Source organism: Spermophilus citellus (genome assembly GCF_964194105.1).
Source record: "Spermophilus citellus genome assembly, chromosome: 12".
Classification (NCBI taxonomy): domain Eukaryota; kingdom Metazoa; phylum Chordata; class Mammalia; order Rodentia; family Sciuridae; genus Spermophilus; species Spermophilus citellus.
Window position 1 is genome coordinate 106,680,678 of NC_138198.1, and position 21,008 is coordinate 106,701,685.

Here is a 21,008-nt window from a genome sequence, read left to right on the forward strand (position 1 = left end):
TACACTAGGACCAAAAAGGAAATCATGGAACAAATAGGAATAGGTTCTTAAAAGTTAACAGTATACCTTCTCTGGCCAAAAGGAATGGCACATGTGACGGCTCGAAGTAAGGGAAGAAAAATGCTGAGGTAAAGAGAGGCCATTTCAAGGGCCTGGGGCAGCATTCCAGGCAAGAGCGATGGGGCTCTGGGGATCACAGTTCTAAACTAAGGTCCATTTCTCAACTTGCACATGAGAGAAAACATGAGATACTCGTCTTTCTGGTCAGGAATTAGGGGATACGGTAGGTAAAGGGAGAATGGATTATCAGCCTGTGCTGTATGCACATGTTAAAATATCACACTGAACCTCATTATTATGTACAATTGATATGTGTTAAAAATTTAAAGGAGAAAATGAAGAGAATCTGGACCAAGGGAGAAAAGAGACCAATGTGTTAGGTTTTCATGTATACTCCATGGGACTTGGACAATGACCAGACACTGTAGTAAAGGAAAAGGAAGAATCAAGGGTTACACTGTCCAATAATGGTAGCCACTAGCCCCCTGTGGTATGTGAAGTGAATCAAACAAAATGAATTCAGTTCTTCAACCATACTGGCCAGGTTTCAAGCACCAACAGCCACATATGACCACTGGCTGCTGATTGCAGAACACACCCATCCTCACAGAAAGCTCTACTGGACAGCACCTGACCAGAGGTTCACAGCTTCCAGTGTGGGCGATCAGGTGTAGTAGGTGGATGAGGCATCAGGATGATTATGCCATTTTCTAGACCAGAGACCAAAGAAAGGATAGAGAGCCTGGTCCTTGGCCATCCTGAATGTGATCTGGCCCATGAAGCTCTGATCTGGAATTTGGCAGAATCAAAGATGGACAAAGAAAATTGAGAATCACTGTTACATGACTGACCTCACCAAGTACCTGGAAGTATGGATAGAACTTCAAGAATCAGTCTCAAGGTGTGGGCAGAGGAGTCGGGGGAACAAGAGCAAGGGTGGATACTTGGAAGTACAGCAGCGGAGTGAGGCGAGAAGCAGGACCACCTGCATGTCTATCTCTACCTGCCATTTGATGGCCGTTTCTTCAATGCCAGAAAAGCATTTCCTGCCCATTTCTGCCATCCTGTCTGAATTTAACATTTGCCAGGGGAGATGAGGCTTCCACATTTACTGATATACTTCTAAATGGGCCTCTATTTGGTTCAGGCGTGTGCATTCCTCAGCACCAAGGCAAGCTCCAGGGGATGGGGAACTATATCTTCTCACCCTGACCATTCACCATGCTGGAGGCTACAGGGCCTCCCAAGGCTGAGCCCACCCAGTTGCACCTGACCCTCCAAGGTGGAGTGAAAGGGGCTGACCAAGCCCAGTAGGCACTTACTGGAAGGGGAGCTTCTCATCGTTGGGCTTGATGCAGCGAACATAATGCGGGGTGGTGGCATTCAGGGTCTCCATGAGCAGATGCAGAGAGGTGCGGAACTGCAGAGGCAAAAGCCAGAGCCAAGTTGTTTATCATACATCCAAAAAAATGTTGAAAATAAACAAACACTCGTACTGAGGGTGGTGGTCATTGTTACTATTATCAACCCCAGAGAACAGGGGAAAAAATTTGGAGACCTGGGCGAGTCCAGTGACACTCCTACTCTGCAGTGACCAAGTGAGAAAAAAGGCAGGTGAACACTAAGGGAAATGAGCCATTTCACTGCTGGTTACTGGTGCTGAACATGGGGCACTGCAGCCTCCATTCCAGAACATCCTGGAAGTGACTGTAAAATGACCTGAATTGACAAACCCACAGGAATAAAAGCAGGTGGCAGTTGCCAGGGGCTTCTCTCTGGAGATACCAGACACGATACCCACAGTGACCTGGAGCAGGAGAAGCTGTTCTTGCCTCTGATCCCTGGACTTATTTAACTCTCCTCTCCACTCTGCAGAGTCCATTTTCTCACCTCCCCACTAGTTACTGCAGCCCTTCACTGCCTCAGGGGTAATGCACTCATGGGCTGTCCTCATCCCCCTTCCTGGCTCCTCTGCTAGTCCTCTCTGGTGCAGGTTTTGCAGATTCCTCTTCAAAAGATACAAAGCTCAAGCTTAGTGACCAGGGCTGCCAATGCTAAGGTCACTGTGGCCTCCCTGACCTTGCAGCTGCCCTTAATCTACAGAGATGCCAACCCTGCCCCATGCACCATGGAGCTCAGCTTCTGGTCACAGGCCTGGAGCTGACCTGGTGGCCCACAGATTTCTTGTGTTCCTTGTTGGAGGCCTTCACGGGGGGTCTGGCAGAGCGAATGTTGATCTTCGAAGACGATCCCTTCCCTGATGTGGTGGCGGCAGGAATAGGGTCCTTGTCATCACGAAACAAGTCGGCCACTAATGGGAACTAGAAACAACCACAAGGAAAACAAAAACCAGATCTCTCATACTTTGTGTTGACTATTTGGGGAAAAATTGAAACAAAGTTGTGAGAAATGAAAATATGTTCACACAAAACCCCATATACCAATGTTCACAGCAGTGTTGTGCATGAGAACTACAGGTTGAGATGCCTGGAATGGTCACCACCAGATCGGTGGAGAAATGTAGTCATCACCCATAGGGTGGACAACGATTCAACAATATAAAGGAATGACCTCCTCTCACATGATACGATATAAGTACATTTGAGAACATTACGCTAAGTGAAAGAAGCCAGATGTCTCCAAGTTTTAGCTACCAAAAGTTGACAATTTTCTTCCTATTCACAGCATCTTTGAAATGGATCATCTTCCTCCTCTCTTCATGCATTCATTTCAAAGTCATAAATATTATTTCTTCAGAAGGGAAGGAAAGAACTGGGGGTGTAACTCAGTGGTAGAATGCTTGCCTAGCATGCGTTAGGCCCAAGTTTGATCCCCAGCACAAGGGGTGGGGGAAGCCTGCATAATCAAGGGGGAGGGAATTGGTGGACTGTCAGAGAAACAGACAGTTCATACATGATTTTTTAAACATCTGAGTAAAATTCATACGCCAACATCATAAAAATGGTACTTTCAGTAGGTACTCAATTCTATGAGCTATTGCAGTAGAGAAAGGAAAATGAGGGGCTGGGGCTGTGGCTCAGCAGTAGAGTGCTTGCCTAGCATGTGTGAAGCACTGGGTTCGATCCTTAGCACCACATAAAGTCATTGTGTCCATCTACAATTAAAGAAAAAGTAAATGAGGTCACTGAATCTAGAAGTTAGATTGACTAGTTCTTCCATCTGTTCATCAATACTTACATCAACACAACGATAAAAGTTGTGCTGGAAGCTGGCAACACAAAGTGAATAAAACAGCCTCTGAGGTTACCCTTACACAGCTATGTGACCTATGGCAAACCCGTTCACCTGACTTGGTTTTGACTTGCTCATGTGAAAAATGAGGGAATGGAACCTGATGGTTCATCTAAATCGTTAATCATCTCCACGTAATGACAAGATAATGTTCTAATGAAAAGCAACATGTAACAAAGATAAACCAATCACAGTGGTGTGGAGGAAACCAGGGTTGCCTTAGGAAGGGGCGTTTGAGCTAGTGGGGTATTTGAGCAGTAGGAAAGTTTGGGGGTGGAAGTGACTGTATGCATGGAATATGGGACATTTAGGGGACTAACATGAAGTGGGTACAGCTACAGGGTACACAGTGAGAGGGAAGGAGGGACGGACCAGCTCATGTAGACCTTGGGTAAAGATTTTTGGTTTTAATCCTAAGAGTAATATAAAACCATTATATTAGCACCTGTTTCATAAAAACTAATATATATCAAGTATGTTCTCAGCCTCCTCTCCACGTACTGAAAGGGATCCTAACTGCTTACCAACACCAGCAGGTAGTAGCGCTGTGGTCTCATTTCATGCTACAGTCCCCTCTGAGGCCCATTGGCCCACGTCTCCTTTCTGGAGATCTTTCCCGAGACAGCAGCCCTACTTCGTCCATTCTCTCCCTTTCTGTTTCTTTACAGCAACTTCCACTGACCCATATTCCTGAACTTCCCTCCTCTGGACTGCTGTTTGCCAGATCAGCATCTCCACCATTTTTTCTCTCAAACATTTGTCCCCGGACAATCTACGTCACGCCAGTGGCTTCCATTATCACTCTCAATCCTCTACTAGTGTCTGGTTTGTTATTTTGTTACCAGGGATTAAACCCAGGGGTGCTTAATCACCAAGCCATTGGGGAGCCCATTTTGTTTTTTAATGGGACAAGGCCTCACTAAGTTGCTGAAGCTGGCTTTGATTCTCCTGCCTCAGTCTCCCAAGCCACTTGGACTACAGGTGTGCACCATCATGCCAGGCCCTAGTCTGGATCTTTTCATTACCATGATGGATATTTCCAACTGTCTGCTGAGCATCTTCCTTCCTCTGTGTATTTCAGTGGAAACTCCAGTTCAACAAGGCACAAACTACCCTCACACGCAGCCTTGAGAAGTCTAGCTTGGGGATCTGCTCTCACCCTACCTCCTGTCTCAACTGAGTACCAGGCTCTGTTGGATATTAAGTGTCAGCAGTCCTCCTGCATCAGTCAGAATGCTGCTGCCCTGGTTCAGCACTACTGAGCTTTCCCCTGGGTCAGGAATCACACCCACATCCAGACATACTCTACAAGCAGCCAGAGTTTGCCGTGAATGCAAACCTCATCCAGGACCCCCTGCTTTAAAACTTGTCAGTCCTTACCATCTATGGCAGAAAGCCACCACAGCATGAGTTAACTGAGAACACGGCGACAGAAGGGATCGGAGAGGAGGACAAGACATCAGCCCAGAGGGCTCCCAGGACTGGTACCAGAGCACCCAAGCACAGGTAAGGTTGGATTGGTGTAGCAAAACCTCCACAAGGAAACGATGGGGGGAATGGGGGCTAACTGCACCTTCAAACCACATTTCAAAGACATCCTGTGGTTAAGTTTTTCAGGCAAACACTGGCTGATTCAATTAATCTAATCCATACTCTAAGATGCTCAGAACAGGAGCTGAAATTACCAATCTGCACAATTATAATGGGTAAAGAGGTCTAATTTACAGAAGTCATCAATAGTTTGTTTTTTGTTGGTGCTGGGGATTGAACCCAGGGCCTGTGAGGCAAGCACTCTACCAACTGAGCTATATCCCCAGCCTAAGAGTACTTATTGTACAAAAAAATCTGTGAAGTCCTAAGGTCAGAAACATGTATCAAAATTGCATGAGGAACTTTGAAATCAGACTTGCCAATGAAATTATCTCAAAATTTCAGCCTCTCTTGCTTCAGAAAAGCCATCTTACCTTTTTTATTTTATATATGAAACCAGGGCTATATAATTTAAGAGAATTGGAAGACTATCCAAGTCAGACTGTAACCTAAGCTGGCATCTGTGTATCATTGGGTATAAACATGACCTACACCAAGCCTGGAAAATTTGAGTCCTGCACTTGGAACACATGGGTGAGTTTGGGAACATTAACTTTGGGGGAGGAGATATAGACTACATATTTTACTCAGGATTTGTTGCATAGACTTAGTGACTAAAGGTAGATTCTAGGTTGACCAGGTGACTGAAAGATTGAGGAAACTTGTACAACCCTGGGTTGAAGGGACAGACTCAGGCCAAAAGCATCAAGTACCTACCCTACTCACCCAACCCTCCAAGAGGGCTGGGGCAGAAGGACCTCTTCCTCTACGAGTGCCCAGACTATAAACAAACCTGAGCTCAGACTGCAAATTAGGTGCTTGACAAAGGATTCATAGTACAATAAAACCCCACACTGCTGGGTGAAGGGGAGAAAATTTCTTCTTCAACTTACTAACTCCAGTTAGGCTGTTAAATATTATTAAGAGTTACTGAGAAACCTGTTTGTAAGCCAGCTGACCAGGAACAGGGAAGTCCTTCAACTCAGTGGGTAATGGTGTGTACCTGGGCCTTTCTAAAGTCACTGTCTTCTAACTGAAAAAGTCACACATAACACACCAGCTAAGCACTTCCCTAGTTGTGTTTGTCACGTATTTGAAACATGTCCACAAATACCGACTTTGGAATTCTCTAATATTGACACCTATATAGAGATTTTCAAAACCTGAGGCAAAACTGAGAAGGATTAAGAGAGGCACAAAACACTTGCTAAAGACCATTTGACAGTTTAAGAAAACATCAATTACAGTGCCCTGTGAAGCTGTTACCTTGGAAATCACACCTATTCACTTTTGTTTATAAGAATACAAAAGAGATATCCTATAACAGACACATGAAGCCAAAATAAGACACTAGGAAAACAGTTTATGGCGATATCTTGCCTAGAATCTTATCTTTAAATACTATTGCTGTAGACAATAAAAAATAGGTTTTCTTTTCAATTAACTCTTTTATACAATTAAATGCAACCCTGTGGGGAATCTCCGAAATTTAGATAAGGAACACTGTTTAAATGGGTGTTAACCCAGTTTTTTTTTTGGAGGGGGGTGGGGAGCAGGGAGATTCTGGGGATATAACCTAGGGCCTCATGCATGCTAGGCAAGCATTCAAATATTGCCGAGCCATATCCTCAGTCCCTAAAATGGTTTTGAGAGAAAGACTGGGCACTTTACTTTCTGGAAGAAGTAACATGTACTTTCCCTCCGAGGAAAGAGGATGGTGACACTGTTCCATCACCTGGAAGTTTTCTTACACAGAGGCCTCATTGTTCTGTGTATTTCTAGAAGCTTTTCAAATACCAGCACATATAAGCAGCACTCCAAGTACCTTTAAGAACAAGCTTTTGTAATGCTGACTATCTCAATTAAGCTGATTTTTAAAAAATTAAAATGTTAAAAAGGCAAATATTTGCTCCAAATGGCATGTATGTAGCCTTTAAGAACATGTTAGTATGGAAAGCAACAGACTCATACACGTGACCTCCCCTTGAGAGCTGTGGTCAAACCATACAAGGCAGAAAGGAGATGGGAAGGGACACTTGGGGCTTGCCTGAGCTACTCTACCATGACTCCTATACTTCAGGGATTGTCTCTGCTTAGGGTAAGTCCTTTGAGCCAAGAATGGCTCCGGACTATACAGTTCTTGAGAACCCTACTGCAAGCATGGAGCAGAGAAGTGACGTCAGACCTGCCCGCTCAGCTCAGCTCTCACTGGCACAAATGTGATCCACTGCTTGTTGTCCTCAGAGAAAAACTATTTCCCTTTTGGGACTTTCCTCCCTCACCCCCAACAGGTTAATGAAATATTCCTTTTTATAATAAAAATGAGGGGAGAAGCTGCCATTCTTTATAGTGCTTAGAACAAATGAATCTGTTAATAACTTGAAGTCATGTCTTAAAGAGGCATTTCTTAAGACTATTTATAGCTCTGTGATAGCTGAGAAGGCAATTAGCTACATTATAACCTCTTAGGCAGTGTAACTGGCTTTCCTAATTACACTCTCATTAACACGAGCTTATTTCTCTGCTCTTGGTGGGAGTTCCTTAAGCATCCCTAGGGCTCCCAGACAGGTGGGAGTCTGCCCTCATACTGCTTAATTATTCATGACAAGTGGATGGTTTCCTAGCAGGGATGCCTCACAAAGGGAAAAGACCAGGCGTCTCCTATAAAATAAAAGTACTTCAAGTTCAACTGAATTTACACAAGGATTTGAGACCGAGCTGCGCTTACAGAGATGAGAATGAGTACAACAAAACCAGAAGCCACCTGGGTGTTCCATTTCAAATCAGTGACATAGGAGAATAAAGACCTAGAAAGATGCCGTAACACAGTTAGAAATGTGTCTTGGGGGACTGCTGTGAACACCGTAAAACTTTAACAAAAACGGCAGAGGCTAGGTAAACCAGGATTTGTAAAAAGGCTAAAATGATAGATGCTGTCAGACTCGCCATCTGTCCAAACAACTGAAAGCACACGTGGAGTCCCTCTTGGGTTTGCAGCCCACCTGTGGACTGGCTCATGGTGACCCAGTGTCAGTCTTTGCCTTCTGTCCTTGGTGATGGTTGAAGATGGGCTGGAAGGGTTCTGGCTGCCCACAGCCCTGCCTGGTGACCTGAATGCTGCTGGCCACTGTCACTGGATCTCAGGGAGCTGTGGGGAGGCAACAGGGCACTGGATCTTTACAAGTATGAGCTGGTGAGGGAAAGCTAGAGCTATGGTGGGCGGATCGGGAAGAAGGAAGTTCCAAGAGGGGAGCAGAGACCTACCGTGCCCTCCAACACGGCAGTATCTACAGACTCCTGGTGTGCATGCCCTTTGAACCATGAGTTCCACTTCTCAAATTTTAGCCAATAGACATAATTGTACAAGTAAGCAGAGAGACACATAAAGGGCATTCACTGCCACTGTTTTTGAAAAGCAAAGTGCCAGCAGTTTTTTTTAAAAATAGGAAAAGTAGAAGATGTGCACTCATGTGGAAAGATGGCCAAGATAAAATGATGAGTGAAAAAAAAATCAGAAGACAAGGTATGCATAGCGATTATTTCAGTCTTAAAGACATACCAACGTGCTCACACATGCAGAATAGGAATTCATCAGAAGATGTGACAAGGAGTGGGAAGGGGGGACTTTTATCTATGTAGTATCTGAATTTTTAATGAGTCTACATTTCATTTCTAATAAACATCCCCAATCTAAAACGATGCCTCTGTAAAGAGCCAATATTACGGTCTGGGCTTTCCTTAGAAGGCCTGTTTACCAGGTCAAGCCTTCTCGTGTTTGGGAACTTGGACTTCAGCATTCCTGATAAGACTGGCTCACTGGGCCTGCACCAATTATACCAGCATTTTGGTTAATGTTGAATACTTGTTTTCCTCTTGGGATTCTAGAATTTTGGTTCATGCTAGGCAAAGGTGGCCCACATAAGTGACCTCAAGCCCTGGACACCTAGGCTTGGGCAAATTTCCTGGTAAGGTTTCACAAGTAGCACACTTGCTTCTTGGGGGAGCTCAGCACATCTTCTGCGACTCCACCAAGGGAAGACTCTTGCCACCCTGTGCCTGCTCACTCCATGCAGTTGTCCTCTCGCTGTCACCACCCACATCACAGCAAGTACAACGGCAGGCCGAGCTCTGAGTCCTAGTAGCCAACTACTGAACCTGAGGGTGGTCTTGGCCCCCAGCAGACGCCTTTCCTTTTCCACAGCACCTCCTTCTTGACTTTCACAGCGGTACAACTTGTGTATCATGACAACGAGTATCTTTTAGACTTCCATGTGTGTGTAGTAACTATCTTCACTAGATTAAGACCCATGAGGCTGACTATACTTAGTTACCAGAAAATACCACACAAATGTTCAGAGAAGCTGTTGAATAAAGGGGAAAGAGCTCAGTTACTAATACAAGGGGATCTGCTGGGGAGAGTTTTATCAGAAATGCTCATTTTTAGGTTCTGGAATTGCTGAGAACCACTCAAAACCCACAACACAGTGGTAGTATTGGAAACAAACTGCTTAAGAACTACCAAAGCTCTTTCCCTTTCCCCTCGTTTCTGCTTCTCCTTGAAAAGAGAAACTCAAGTCAAGATGGCAAATGTCCCGGGACTGAGGGCCACTGTCAGACTCACAGGAAGCCAGGGGTCTCTTGGCACTCTAGGACACATGGGACAGGGAAGAGTCTCCAGTGCTCACACCATTCGCTTCTCCCTTCTCTGTGGCCTGAGGCTCCTCTCCCACACTACCTCCACCCCGACCCTTGGGAAAGATGGAAAAACTCCTACAAACCACCTTGGACTGGAGATTTAGAAAGTTGGGGGAACTGACAGGTTAATGTAGAGCTGAACTCCAAAATATTCACATCTACCCAAAGCCAGGGGCTCATGACTGTTCCCTACTGTTGGAGATATCCAGAGATGAGGATGGGCAGGGCAAGTCCACATGCTGCTACTGACTCAAATCCTCCCTCCCTCATCTCCCCACCTCAGGGGCCACATAACACAACAGGGTTTATTTGGCCTTATATCCTTGCGTCCATTCTGCTCTGTATATTTGTGTATTTTCCCCATTCTATCATCTCACCCTATTGCCTTCATCTAAAGCTTATCACAAAGAGAAATTAATCTGTCACTTTTACTGTGTTATCAGGCCCTGCAGTGAGTTCACTGCCACATCGTCTGGGAGAAAGCCTCCTAAATCCTGCAAAGTCCTTCCCTTCCCTTGGTTTCTTCTGAAGGGCTGAAGCTCCAGCAGCATCTGTCCCCGTGTTGGCCTTTAGAATGCTTGTTCACAGGCCTCTCCTGGATGCAGCTCCTTTCCATGCCCCTCTCCCTTCAAGTCACCTGTGTGCATCGACCTATCTGCCCACTCACAGTCCATGGGAATGTAGCACCTGGAAGGCAGAATCTGCTGTGCTTGCCTTTGAATGAGCAGGTGGGTTTAGGGCAATACTTCATGGGCAGGTGCATAACAGATGTGTGTGGGTGAGCAGTGTGCAAGTGAACGAGGACTTTATTTCCTCTACCCATAGAATGCACACAGCATCTGTTCTTTCCTTGCTCTGTAATGACAGGCAAACAGCTAAAATCCTGGAGATAACAAAGTCTGAAGTAGTAGATTTAAATATCTTAAGTCTCAGCTCATATTCCATTAAGTTTTTGCCTAGAGAGGTTCTGCAGACTACTGGACAAAAATGGAATACCCAAATAGAGGGACGTGAAGGAGTTTAGATAATCTCACATCTGCAGATAGGAGATGGAAGACAGTAAAGTTTTCACCATTAGACTCACCATTGTCCCTCACTGCACCTTCCCATGTCCGTCCTTCCCTCAGCAGGTTTCTTCCTCTGGGCTCTGCCCTACCCCTACACACCCTGCTTTCTTCCCTCCACTAGGCCATAGTGAAATGTCTGCCAACTGAAATAACCAATAAGCCCCTTCACCTGACCCAACATAGCTGCCTTCCTGTACTCCACAGGGGGCTGACACCAGCCGCCCATCCCAGATCTGGCCATGGACAGCCTTGTTCTATTCCCCATTCTCTTCAGTGCTGGGGATCAACCCAGCACCCTGTGCATGCTATCCAAGCACTCTACTACTGGGCTACCTTTGGCCCCATACCCAGTGCTCTTTACCTTGCTGGCCTTCAGGATGTTGATCTGCTCTTCATACACTGTGTCCCTGTTTTTCTCCAGAAAACCATCTGAGAGGTACTCCACCTGGGCCGCAAGGCAAGGAGAAACAAGCATCAGGGCTTCAGTCTGACCAGGCCCCCACCAGTTTCGGGAGTACTGTCATCTCATCCACATAGCATGTTCTAAAAAGAGCTGTGAGTAGCTGGGAAATCCACACAAGTTCCTTTTTAAAATGCAAATCCCATAAGCCATCAGGATTTACAGAGTGAAGCCAGTACTCATTTTGTGCAAGAAAATATTTTCTTAAAAGGCAATCCCAATAACAGAAGGCCTCTTCAGGGCTCTGAATGCAGCTTCCCAGCCATGCAGTGGACTGAGCCATGTGCATTTTAACAAGATGCTAGGTGATAGACAACCTGAGAATTAAGCAACCCATTTAGAAAAGTTCTGTGTCCACATCCTTCACTAGGAGAGGAGCCCTGTCCCATGTAAGAAGGCAAACCACATGCTACCCTTCTGTTTTCAAGCCTCTTTTCCTCTCAAGCTCTGGGATGGAGGGACGTTAACTGCTCTGCATGCTGCGCTCTTCCCAGAACGGCTCTCAGTAGCACTGATGATGCATCTGACCAGCAACTGCCACAGCCCATGAGCTTGAGCCATGTCTCAGCAGTCTGCATATCAGAGATGGGGCAGGGTGGGTAAGGAAGGGTGCCCGGGAACCAACCTGACACCTCGGGCCACTTGGTGATCCTACATAATCACTAATTCAGACTGGCATGAATTGATAAACAGAGAAGACCAACAGTCAAGGTCATGAGTATACATATATCCCAACTTTCACAAAGGACAGCTCGCTTAGCCCAAAAACCCCACTCTGCCTAAAGTGGGGATAAGGGAGTACAAAGCTGGCAAAGAGGACAGCCACCTTATCTGCGAAGTGGACCACAATGAAGGCCGTGTTGGACATGCGGGGCTTCTGGAAGTGCTGGCTGCTGGAGTGCCGGTCGTAGAGCTTCTGTGCCCAGTTCTGGTCAGTTCCTTTGGGGACCTGCAGAGCCACAGCACAGAACAGAGGTCTTTGTGAAAAGAAAAGCAAAGAGCCACTGCAGAGGGACAGTCTGTCAGCACTTTGGCTCTGTGAAGTGGATTCAGCCCTCAAACCAGGACCTTAACTGGACCGTGGAAAGAATAACTCTACCATGGGCGTTGAGGAGACCCTTAACCCAGCATGTGGGGCTGGCCCCCATGGAAGCATGCTGAGCCTCAAAGGACCTGCAGTTTGGCTGAAGCAGGAAGTACAAAGAGGCTGAGGATAGAGGCACAGTCACACTATGAAGCCACCAGAAGATGCCTCTTCCTGCAGTGTCATGAACATGCCCCTGTCCTCCAGCTCACACGGGGGACCCTACTCCTAAGCCTATCCAAGTACCAGCTTCCAGACTCAGCCCATTGCTCTATCCTGACTTCGCATCTCTCTTCTTTGGAATTCCTCACAATTGAGCTCTAACACACATCATCTAATTGGTTTCTGGGTATTGTCATTACATAAGCCACATTTGGGTTCTACTCCTGCCAAGTGCCTAGTGCTTGAACTGCTTGGGACAATCTCTGCCTCCTCACAAATATCAATTCAGACTTGGAGGTTTCCCTACATTAAGAATTCTGAAGGGCAGCCCCTCTTAAAATCTGTATGGATAGCTTCAAAAGTAAACAAGCATCTTGCTTCATTGAAAACATAAAAAACAACACCATAACCACCATTCAAATTGTCAAAGATGACAGCGATTTATCCAGTGGGAAGGGCCTCCCTCCTGTCATCCTCGACACCCATGGCCAGAACTGGTGCAGTTCTCAGTTATGGGTTAACTGATTTGCCCTTCATTAGTTTAGATTGCACATTTGGATCAGACAGGGTTTGAAGGTGACCCTTGTAGCAACCATTTAAAAAGGTCTTTGCTAATAAAATTTGTGTCCTAAGGAAAATGCTTACGTACTTGGGAACAAACTTCTTTAATCCTTTGTAAGCAAACATTTTTCTCAAGATTCAACGTGGTGCAACTAGTCTTGAATCCCCAGTGCTACGTGCCATTGGGAATTCAAGAAAAGAAAATGCTTTCTTGAAAGAGGCTATTAATTGTGTTGGGCAAACAATAAAATATATTTAATTCAGCATTTTCTATATATACACTATTTTATATTTGTCTCCAAGTGTTCTGTGTTTAGAACCACCAGGTGTGGGGAAAGGAAGGGTCAGCCTGGTGGGACTGTCAGGACCAAACAGGCCAGAGAGTGAGAGACTGGAGAAAGACCATGAGCAGAAGCTCCACCTAAGCCAACACTTAAATCTTTTAGCAATAGTCACCTTAAAAAAAAAATTGAACTTCCATGAGAAGACTCTACAATTGATCCTACATAATCACTAATTCAGACTGGCATGAATTGATAAGCAGAGAAGACCAACAGTCAAGGTCATGTGTATACATATATCCCAACTTTCACTCCATAGCCACCTTCAACTAAAAATAGGAACCAGCAAAAATTCAAAACAATTAAGATTCTTAGATAAGTGCTTTGGGCCTTGGCCAGTATTATTTGTCATGAAGCTTGCTACACATTTTGGATTCATCAATGCATTGAATCCTTACATTATATATACACATACTTTAGGGATAAACTGAGGCTGAGAGGTTAAGTAATTAGCCCAAGGTCACTCGGCTGAGAAGCCCCAAGCCAGGATGGGCTGGCTGTGGGGCACATGTTTTTTGCCATTATGCTTTTCAGCCTGACAATAGAGTTCAAGGCAGTCATAAAGGCAGGTTTGAGTGGAAGGTGGCACTAGTCTCCAGGATTCTATGAAAGCAGATTTTAATCAGCCATAGGAAAAAGAGAATCTTGCATTTTGACCAATGTGGATTATGGCTATCAGAAGCTCTGGAATTTGCAGCTGCATCAAGTCATTTAGAAAGAAATACGCACACGACCTCATACCAGCTTCTTGACACTCAAAGTGTGGAGAGAACCCTGGACCAGCTGTCCTCAGGTCTAAACTCTGCCAGTATGGTGCTGGCCACATCAAAAAGTGAAGGTGGCTGGGGATATAGCTTAGTTGGTAGAGTGCTCGTCTCACATGCACAAGGCCCTGGGTTTAATCCCAAGAGCAAGCACGCGCGCACACAAACATACACACAAAAGTGAAGGTCCCATTTATATGAAATACTCCAAATAGGCAAATTCAAGGAGATAGCTGGAAGTGTGGGCAATGGCTGCTAATGGTTTCTTTCTGGGGTAATGAAGATATCCTGACATTGATTGTGGAAGTGATGGTTGCTCAGCTCTGTGAATGCACCAAAAACCACTGGACTATACACTTTAAACGGATAAACTGTGTGGCATGATACGAGTTCTCTCTCAACAGGGCCGTTTACAAAACAAACCAAGTTTACCCTTTGCTATTAAAATAGAAAAAAAAAAAGGGTTGGGGATGAAAGCCCTTGGGTTCCCTAAACTCTTCTTCCACCAGTAGCATTTGACCATATCCTGTGGCCAAGGACCATTGCCCCCACCCCCCCACAATGGAACCTTGAGCAGAAACTATTCTATCATCACCTGGGGCCACCACCTTCCCCAACAGATAGTAGATGAGTGCTAAGGACCTCACGGCCCATTATTCATCTGTTTCTTATCCCTGTCCTCCTGAGCCTCTGCCACCAATGACTGCCTCCCCCACCACTTTCTCATTCCATCCCATACATCTCATTTCCTGGCACCTCCTACTCCTGCTGACCTCTCATCTCACCACTGCATCACAGGACCTCTGGATCCTCAGGCTCTTTGAGAAGCATCTCTGCTCCCTCCTGGCCATCACAGAAGCCCATCTGGGTCCAGGACTCTGAAGTTCTAATAGCTCTCTCAGGAGGCGACTCCCTTCTCTGCACCCTGCAGGCAGCCTTCCAAGGCCACACCCCACCCCATGCTCCGCAGAGCACCAAATGCAGAGAGCTCAAGCATCCCTCAACTCCATCTCCTCACCCTGACGCTGGAACAAGCCACCCATCAACTCACCCTCTCTTCACCAACACTGCTGCCAGAAACTAGGACTAGGCTTCACTCTGAGACTCACTTCTGGGGATTAAGATGCTGCTCCCACATCCAAGCAGGGAGATGACCTTGATGACCCCTCAATCTCATTTACAGCCCTTGACCTCAGCAAACACCTGTGCGCTCAGATATTCGCATGCCTGCTTTTTCCATCCTCTGCAGTTTCTGACCTACCTCCTCTGGCACATTCCCCATTTCCTTCTTCACGGGGAAATGGAGGTTGTCAAGCAGGAAATCACAATCTCCTGCTCAAACACCCAGAAGCACATCTGTGTCCACAGCTTCCCCACCCTCCTGCCCTGCAGGCCAGCATCCCACCCACCTCTGCCTCCAGCTCCTCACAGCCAGGCCTCTAGGAAGGAGGTCAAAGCCTCCATCTTCACATCCTCACCTTCAATTACTGAAGGTTGGCCTCTGCTCTGACAAATCCCTTGGGATGGCTCATTCCAAGACACTGGAGGTGGCTTTTTTACTGCCAAGTTCCTCAAAGCCCTCACCTCCCAGGAAGTTCACATCTTCTGCCTCCTTGCCCCAGGCTCCTCCTCCATCTTCACTTAGGGGAGCTTTGGGGCCATTGAAGAAACCCTGAACCCTTGATGTGGACAGAGTAAATGCCCTTGACAGCAAGCTGTCCCTGGATGAGCAAACAGAAGGCAGTGCAGTGGCCCCACTGCCTTTAGCCTGATGTCACTGTGGAGTCATAAAAATGGTAAGATAGCTTCTTTGGGCTGGGCTCTGTGAAATGGAAGAATCCTAGTCTCACAGGGCAGAGAGGGAAGAGCCTGTCTCCCCTATTGGATCTACTTTTGGGGACACCCCCCAACACACACCTCTCTGGCCTGCGGCAGCAATCTGCACTTTTACTCATTACCATTGCTCCCAGAGCTTAAGGTATTTCCAGAAAATTCCTGCTACAATGCAAATATGTCACCCATGAGGAAGCAAGCACTAAACTCTCATATCCTAACAGCACACACTAGCTTGTCCCCCGTAGAGGGAGGAGACAATGGACAGGACACTGGAGGGCAGGAAACACCCAGCCTGAATCCGTTTAGGAGAGGACCTCGAGGCAGCCTTAAAGTGCATCCCATTGGTGCAGGTGAGTTGTGCTCACAGCAGCCTGGAAATGAGCATTTCCTGGGAGCACACACCCCCTTTCTGCCCCCCTTGGACAACTGAGGGACAGCTGTGGTTTGTGACTTGCTCAAGGTCTCGTGGCTGAGCTGAAGACGCTGGGTTTTTTCCTGGTGAAGGAACCTAAGTGCCTTCATGTTCTGGTCCCCATGCCTCCCTGCAGGTCCTGGCACATGTCACAGGCCTGGGGAGAACCCTGTGAGCTGTCCCTTTAAGTCTGCAGCCAGCTCGTATCCACTGAAGCCCCAGCTCAGGCCTGGCCCCTGCTCATCTCCTCCAGAGTGATTTTTACGCGGGTGGCTTCACACCACCAGTCCAACCCTCACTTGGCTTAGTGCATCACCCAGGGGTCAGAGAACTCATTTAAATGTGACCTCATTCTCATTCTGCAGAGAATCTTAGGAGGAAGAAAGGGACATGTCTGAGGTGACTCTCAATCAGTCCTGAGGGAAGCCGAGTTGCCCAGCTATGACCAATTCCATGGGAAATCCTCACCTGCTCAGGCTCACGGCCATGGCACTTCCAGAAGGGCCCAGCAGGTCCACCGCCTTTTAAAAGTCACTTAATACAGTACAGTTTCCATACAGGAAAATGCTTGCTTCTAAAGGGTTCAACTGTGTGAGTTTTGACTAGTACAATAACATCTGCTGGCTTTAAAGCCACCTGTTACTAGAAGCTGCATCAGATTATTCTCCATCATCCAGAATTCCCAGAGCAATTAAATCTGGTACAAAAAGTTCCCTCATCATGGGCTTTTGTCTCATTCCTTTATTTGGTGTTCATCTCGTCTCTCTAGCAACACCGGTGACCATGGTCACCAGTGAGGTTAAATGAGTCACATCCACAGTACTCTATCCAGCATCCTGACACTCCAAGCTCCCACCAGCTCCATGAGGAGGAAATGTAGGCTTTCTGCAAACCGTCCAAGCAGCCTCACGTAGATCACAGTGGCTGCAGAGCTCAGGGCCGGGTACCCCATCCCTGCCCTTAATGCTGTTCAGCTGTGACTCTGCTCTCCTTGGACTGTGGTCCAGACTCCTCTCACTTGCTGTAGGACCCAGACTCCAAATGCTGGCCCTGCATGCAGACTTCCTAGTCCCCCTGCTCACTGGAGCCTAGGGCCTCCCAACATGATCCCATCACTCTTCCCCAAGATCCCTTCCCTCCTCTCCCATGAGCTTTTCCCTCCCAATGAGACATCTAGTAGCTGTGCAAAACATTTTGGTGTTTGATGAAAAACAGTGGCAAGAATTTGAAATACAGGCTTATTTTCCTTTCCCAACATGATGCCCCAGGTGGCATGTATGCAGAAAGGAAACAAGACAGGAGGGTGTGGGTGCCCTTTGGACATATCCTGTGCTGCAGTGCAGTGGTCTGGGTGCTGTACACGGCCTGAACTGAGGGCCTATTTTCCTGAACCACTGCTGTTCCCACCAACTGCTGCCTACTCACCCCACTCCCAGAAGCCGCCGTTTCCAGCCCAGCACTGCTCCAGCCTTTCCAGGGGCTTGAGTCCCACCTTTGGACAGCAGTCTGAGGTTTCTGTCCATCTGACACTACACCTGTGCATTGGGGACAGTGTTCCCACTGCCCTGGTTTAACACTCCCGTAAGATCTTCAAAGGATAAACCAAAGCAAACCCACTAGCTTGCAGTAGGGGCAGGGTAAATCTTTAGGCAGCTGCTAAAGTTGCAGAACAGGCCATCCTGAAGCCCTGGTTTTGGTGAGAGGCTGTGAGTAAATGGGGAGGCCATGCCCTGGGGCCTGCTTTATTAAACTCTTCATCACAGAACCAGGTTGACCCGTGTAGGGTTAACTGCCTACCCATGTGCCCTCAATTGTGCACGACTTTCACCTTCACCATAAGGGAGGAGAGTCCAGAGCTGGAATTGGCCTACAGCAAGGCTGAAGAGCTACCGTGGCCCAGTACCCCCAGAGGCCTGGGCTGGACACAGGACTCGGGGATGCCTTTGGGTTGAAGATGGTCACTGACAGGAATCTCCAGAGAGACTGAGGAAGGGAGCATGCTCCTGGCCGAGCTTAGGAAGAGGGCTGTTGGCAGGGGACACCGAATCGGGAAAGTCAGTGAGCATCCACAGCAGGAGGGAGTCAGGAGGGCCTGAGCTGTGACTCCAGCCATTTAGTCAGTGCCACTCAATCCAGGGACAATTGTTCTACCTTAATCGCAACTCTTAGGTTGGGTGAGCCCAAACATCTGACATACTGAGAAATGATCCCTGCTTTGACACTGACAATAGAGCCCACATCTCTAGAGAGATGTTGGAAAACTATAGCAGATAAGAATGTGCCAGCTGTAGGGGTCAGTGTGTCTTCACACTGTCTACCATTTTGTTCATCTTTCAATTTCAAAGGTAAGAAAATGAGGAGCGCTCCTCTGGAAGGTCAGCTCCTCCAATTACTGAGCCACACTCCTTCCTTCCTGGTAAAGATGTCGAGGACCATAAAGTCCAAGCAGTGGGGTTCTTCCCATTCCAAGCCCCACGTGGCTTCCACATCTTTCAATTAGTTTTCATCACTGGGAGGAGGAGTATGTATTTACCTCCTTATCAATCAAGCACAAAACTGGAAGAAACCCAGATCATCAAATCCAACCCCCATTGATTCAAAGCAGGAACTAGAAGCCAAAGAAATCAGGCAAGTCAGATCACCTTACTCTGTTCCCAAGGCTGCCAGATGCTCTACCTGCTGGTGACAACTCTCCCCCCCACACACACTGGACAGATTAACTTAATCACATGGGGCTATCTAAGGATCTCGCCTGATACCACACCATGCAAAGCTATCACTCACAAGCCATGAACACCTTAAAGATCATCCTGGCTTTTATGTCCTCACTCTTTGGGCACACCTGTCTAGATTTGGAGGTTTTTTTCCTTGGCATCTAGGACATCTGAGGCACCAAATCCATACCACCACATCACACTATTCTCTACCACCTACTCTTTTTACCATGGTGGTGACACCCACTAGTCACAGGGTGTTACCTTCTAACATGCAAAATGGATACCAACGCTTTTTCTAGAACAGTAAGACCAGATAATTACCCATTACAGAACAGTGTTAAGATCTCACATGCTCCCTTATCCCCCACAACTGTCCTCTGCCCCATGCCTCAAGTCTAGAATTGAGCCAGTTTGATGATAGCACATCAGTTTTACCTTACATTCTTCATCCAAGAGGTCCAAGATACCCAACTTAGCCTCTATGAGGTCGATGCAAGGTTGGTTATCATAAAAGTCAATCAAGGTCCAAGGGATCTGCTCCTTCATGTATTCTTCTTGCTCCAGTTTGAACACGTGCTAGGCCAAGAAGTAAAAGGTCAAGGTGAGCAAAATGAAGACACACCTTGACATGAATCTCCCCTAAACACTCAGGTGAGTTCTGGTTCCTAGAAAATGGGTAACTGCCAGAAAAGGTTGGGGCACTAAGTCACAGTCATGACTGCGAAACAGAAAAGTTCAACGATTTCCCACAGAGAAATGTGACACCTGCTGTAGGATAGTTAATTGATCAGTTGTGTCGCTACCCAACCAATCACAAGAAGTCACCCATATCTAGCCTGCATTTTCTTAAATACCCTAGAAGCCCAGGATCAGAGGAGTGGGAATCAAAGCTAAGGAGACAATCATTAACTCTTTCAAAAGCTTCCCAAGTCACCTCCACCCTGCAGGAGTGCACAGCCACTTTGGAAAGCCGGGGGCTCCTCCAGGAAACCAAGAGGAGATCAGGGCACTGCTGGGACCCATGGACCTCAGATGGAAGAGAAGCGATTTGGGCTTTGCTCCAGGATGACAGCCAGGCCTCTGCCATCCCCAGCCCTGGCCCCCGGCTATTGAACCCCACTTACCAAGTTGAACTGCTGCTGGAGTTTCTCATTGGCATAGTTGATACAAAACTGCTCAAAGCTGTTAACCTCAAAAGTTTCAAACCTGCAGAAGAGAAAGTGGTAAATACAAAGGAAAAAGACACCTCCGTTTACGGAAAAAAAAAAAAAAAATTCACCAGGAATTCAACAAGATTCCCCTTACCATCTACACCACGCCAGTTCAACCCTAAGGCCAGCACTGAATTCCCATTTCTGCTCCAAGGCTCAGAGGCCACTGTTAGAGACATCAACACTACAGAGAACCTCCATAAGTTAGGGAAACAAGAACAGACAGCTATTTCCATAACTAGAAAAATACTGATAGTGGGAAAATTTAGGGAAAGCAGACAAAAAACTGAGTTCAATTCCTAGCATCCCCCATCCCCCTCAAAAAAAAATATTAACAGAGGAGCTGAGGACAAGGAAAAGTTCCCAGAAGGGGAGGTTTTTGAGACACTGTGGGAGGGACAGACAGTGATACCACCAATAGGGGCCTGAGGCACAGGCCCATGCAGCCTATGGCATTATGTCTCCACCCCTCCCCATTCCTCAATATCAAATTCTCTCAATGTTAAGACAGTGTCTTCCCCAAGTACTACTTTCAAACAGAAATGCTCATATGCTTCCCCAGATGAGGTTAGTGATGATGGTGGCGGGGAGATGGCAGTCTATACAGAGGGACCACCAAAAATAGATGCATCACCCAACAGGCCTGGGTCAGTGCCTACAAAGCTTTAGGCTTCCCACGCCCACCTCCCCAGTAAGGTTTAAGACACGGATAAGCAGGAAATCATCTCGAGATCAAAGAAGTCAACTGTTTGGAGACAACCGCATTAAAGTACAGCCTTTGGCCATGCCTGTGTGG

At 46.8% G+C, this 21,008-nt stretch overlaps 1 protein-coding gene across 1 annotated transcript in view; it reads right to left on the reverse strand.

Moving 5' to 3' along the window:
- Positions 1-21,008, reverse strand: part of MYO5B (myosin VB) — a 312,767-nt gene that overhangs the window by 89,455 nt on the left and 202,304 nt on the right. The window contains exons 11-16 of the mRNA XM_081262970.1: positions 20,126-20,207; positions 19,437-19,577; positions 11,951-12,073; positions 11,026-11,109; positions 2,226-2,381; positions 1,383-1,480 (exon numbers count right to left, since the gene is read on the reverse strand). Of these exons, the coding sequence (XP_081119096.1) occupies positions 1,383-1,480; positions 2,226-2,381; positions 11,026-11,109; positions 11,951-12,073; positions 19,437-19,577; positions 20,126-20,207 (684 nt within the window). The remainder of the gene's footprint in view (positions 1-1,382; positions 1,481-2,225; positions 2,382-11,025; positions 11,110-11,950; positions 12,074-19,436; positions 19,578-20,125; positions 20,208-21,008) is intronic.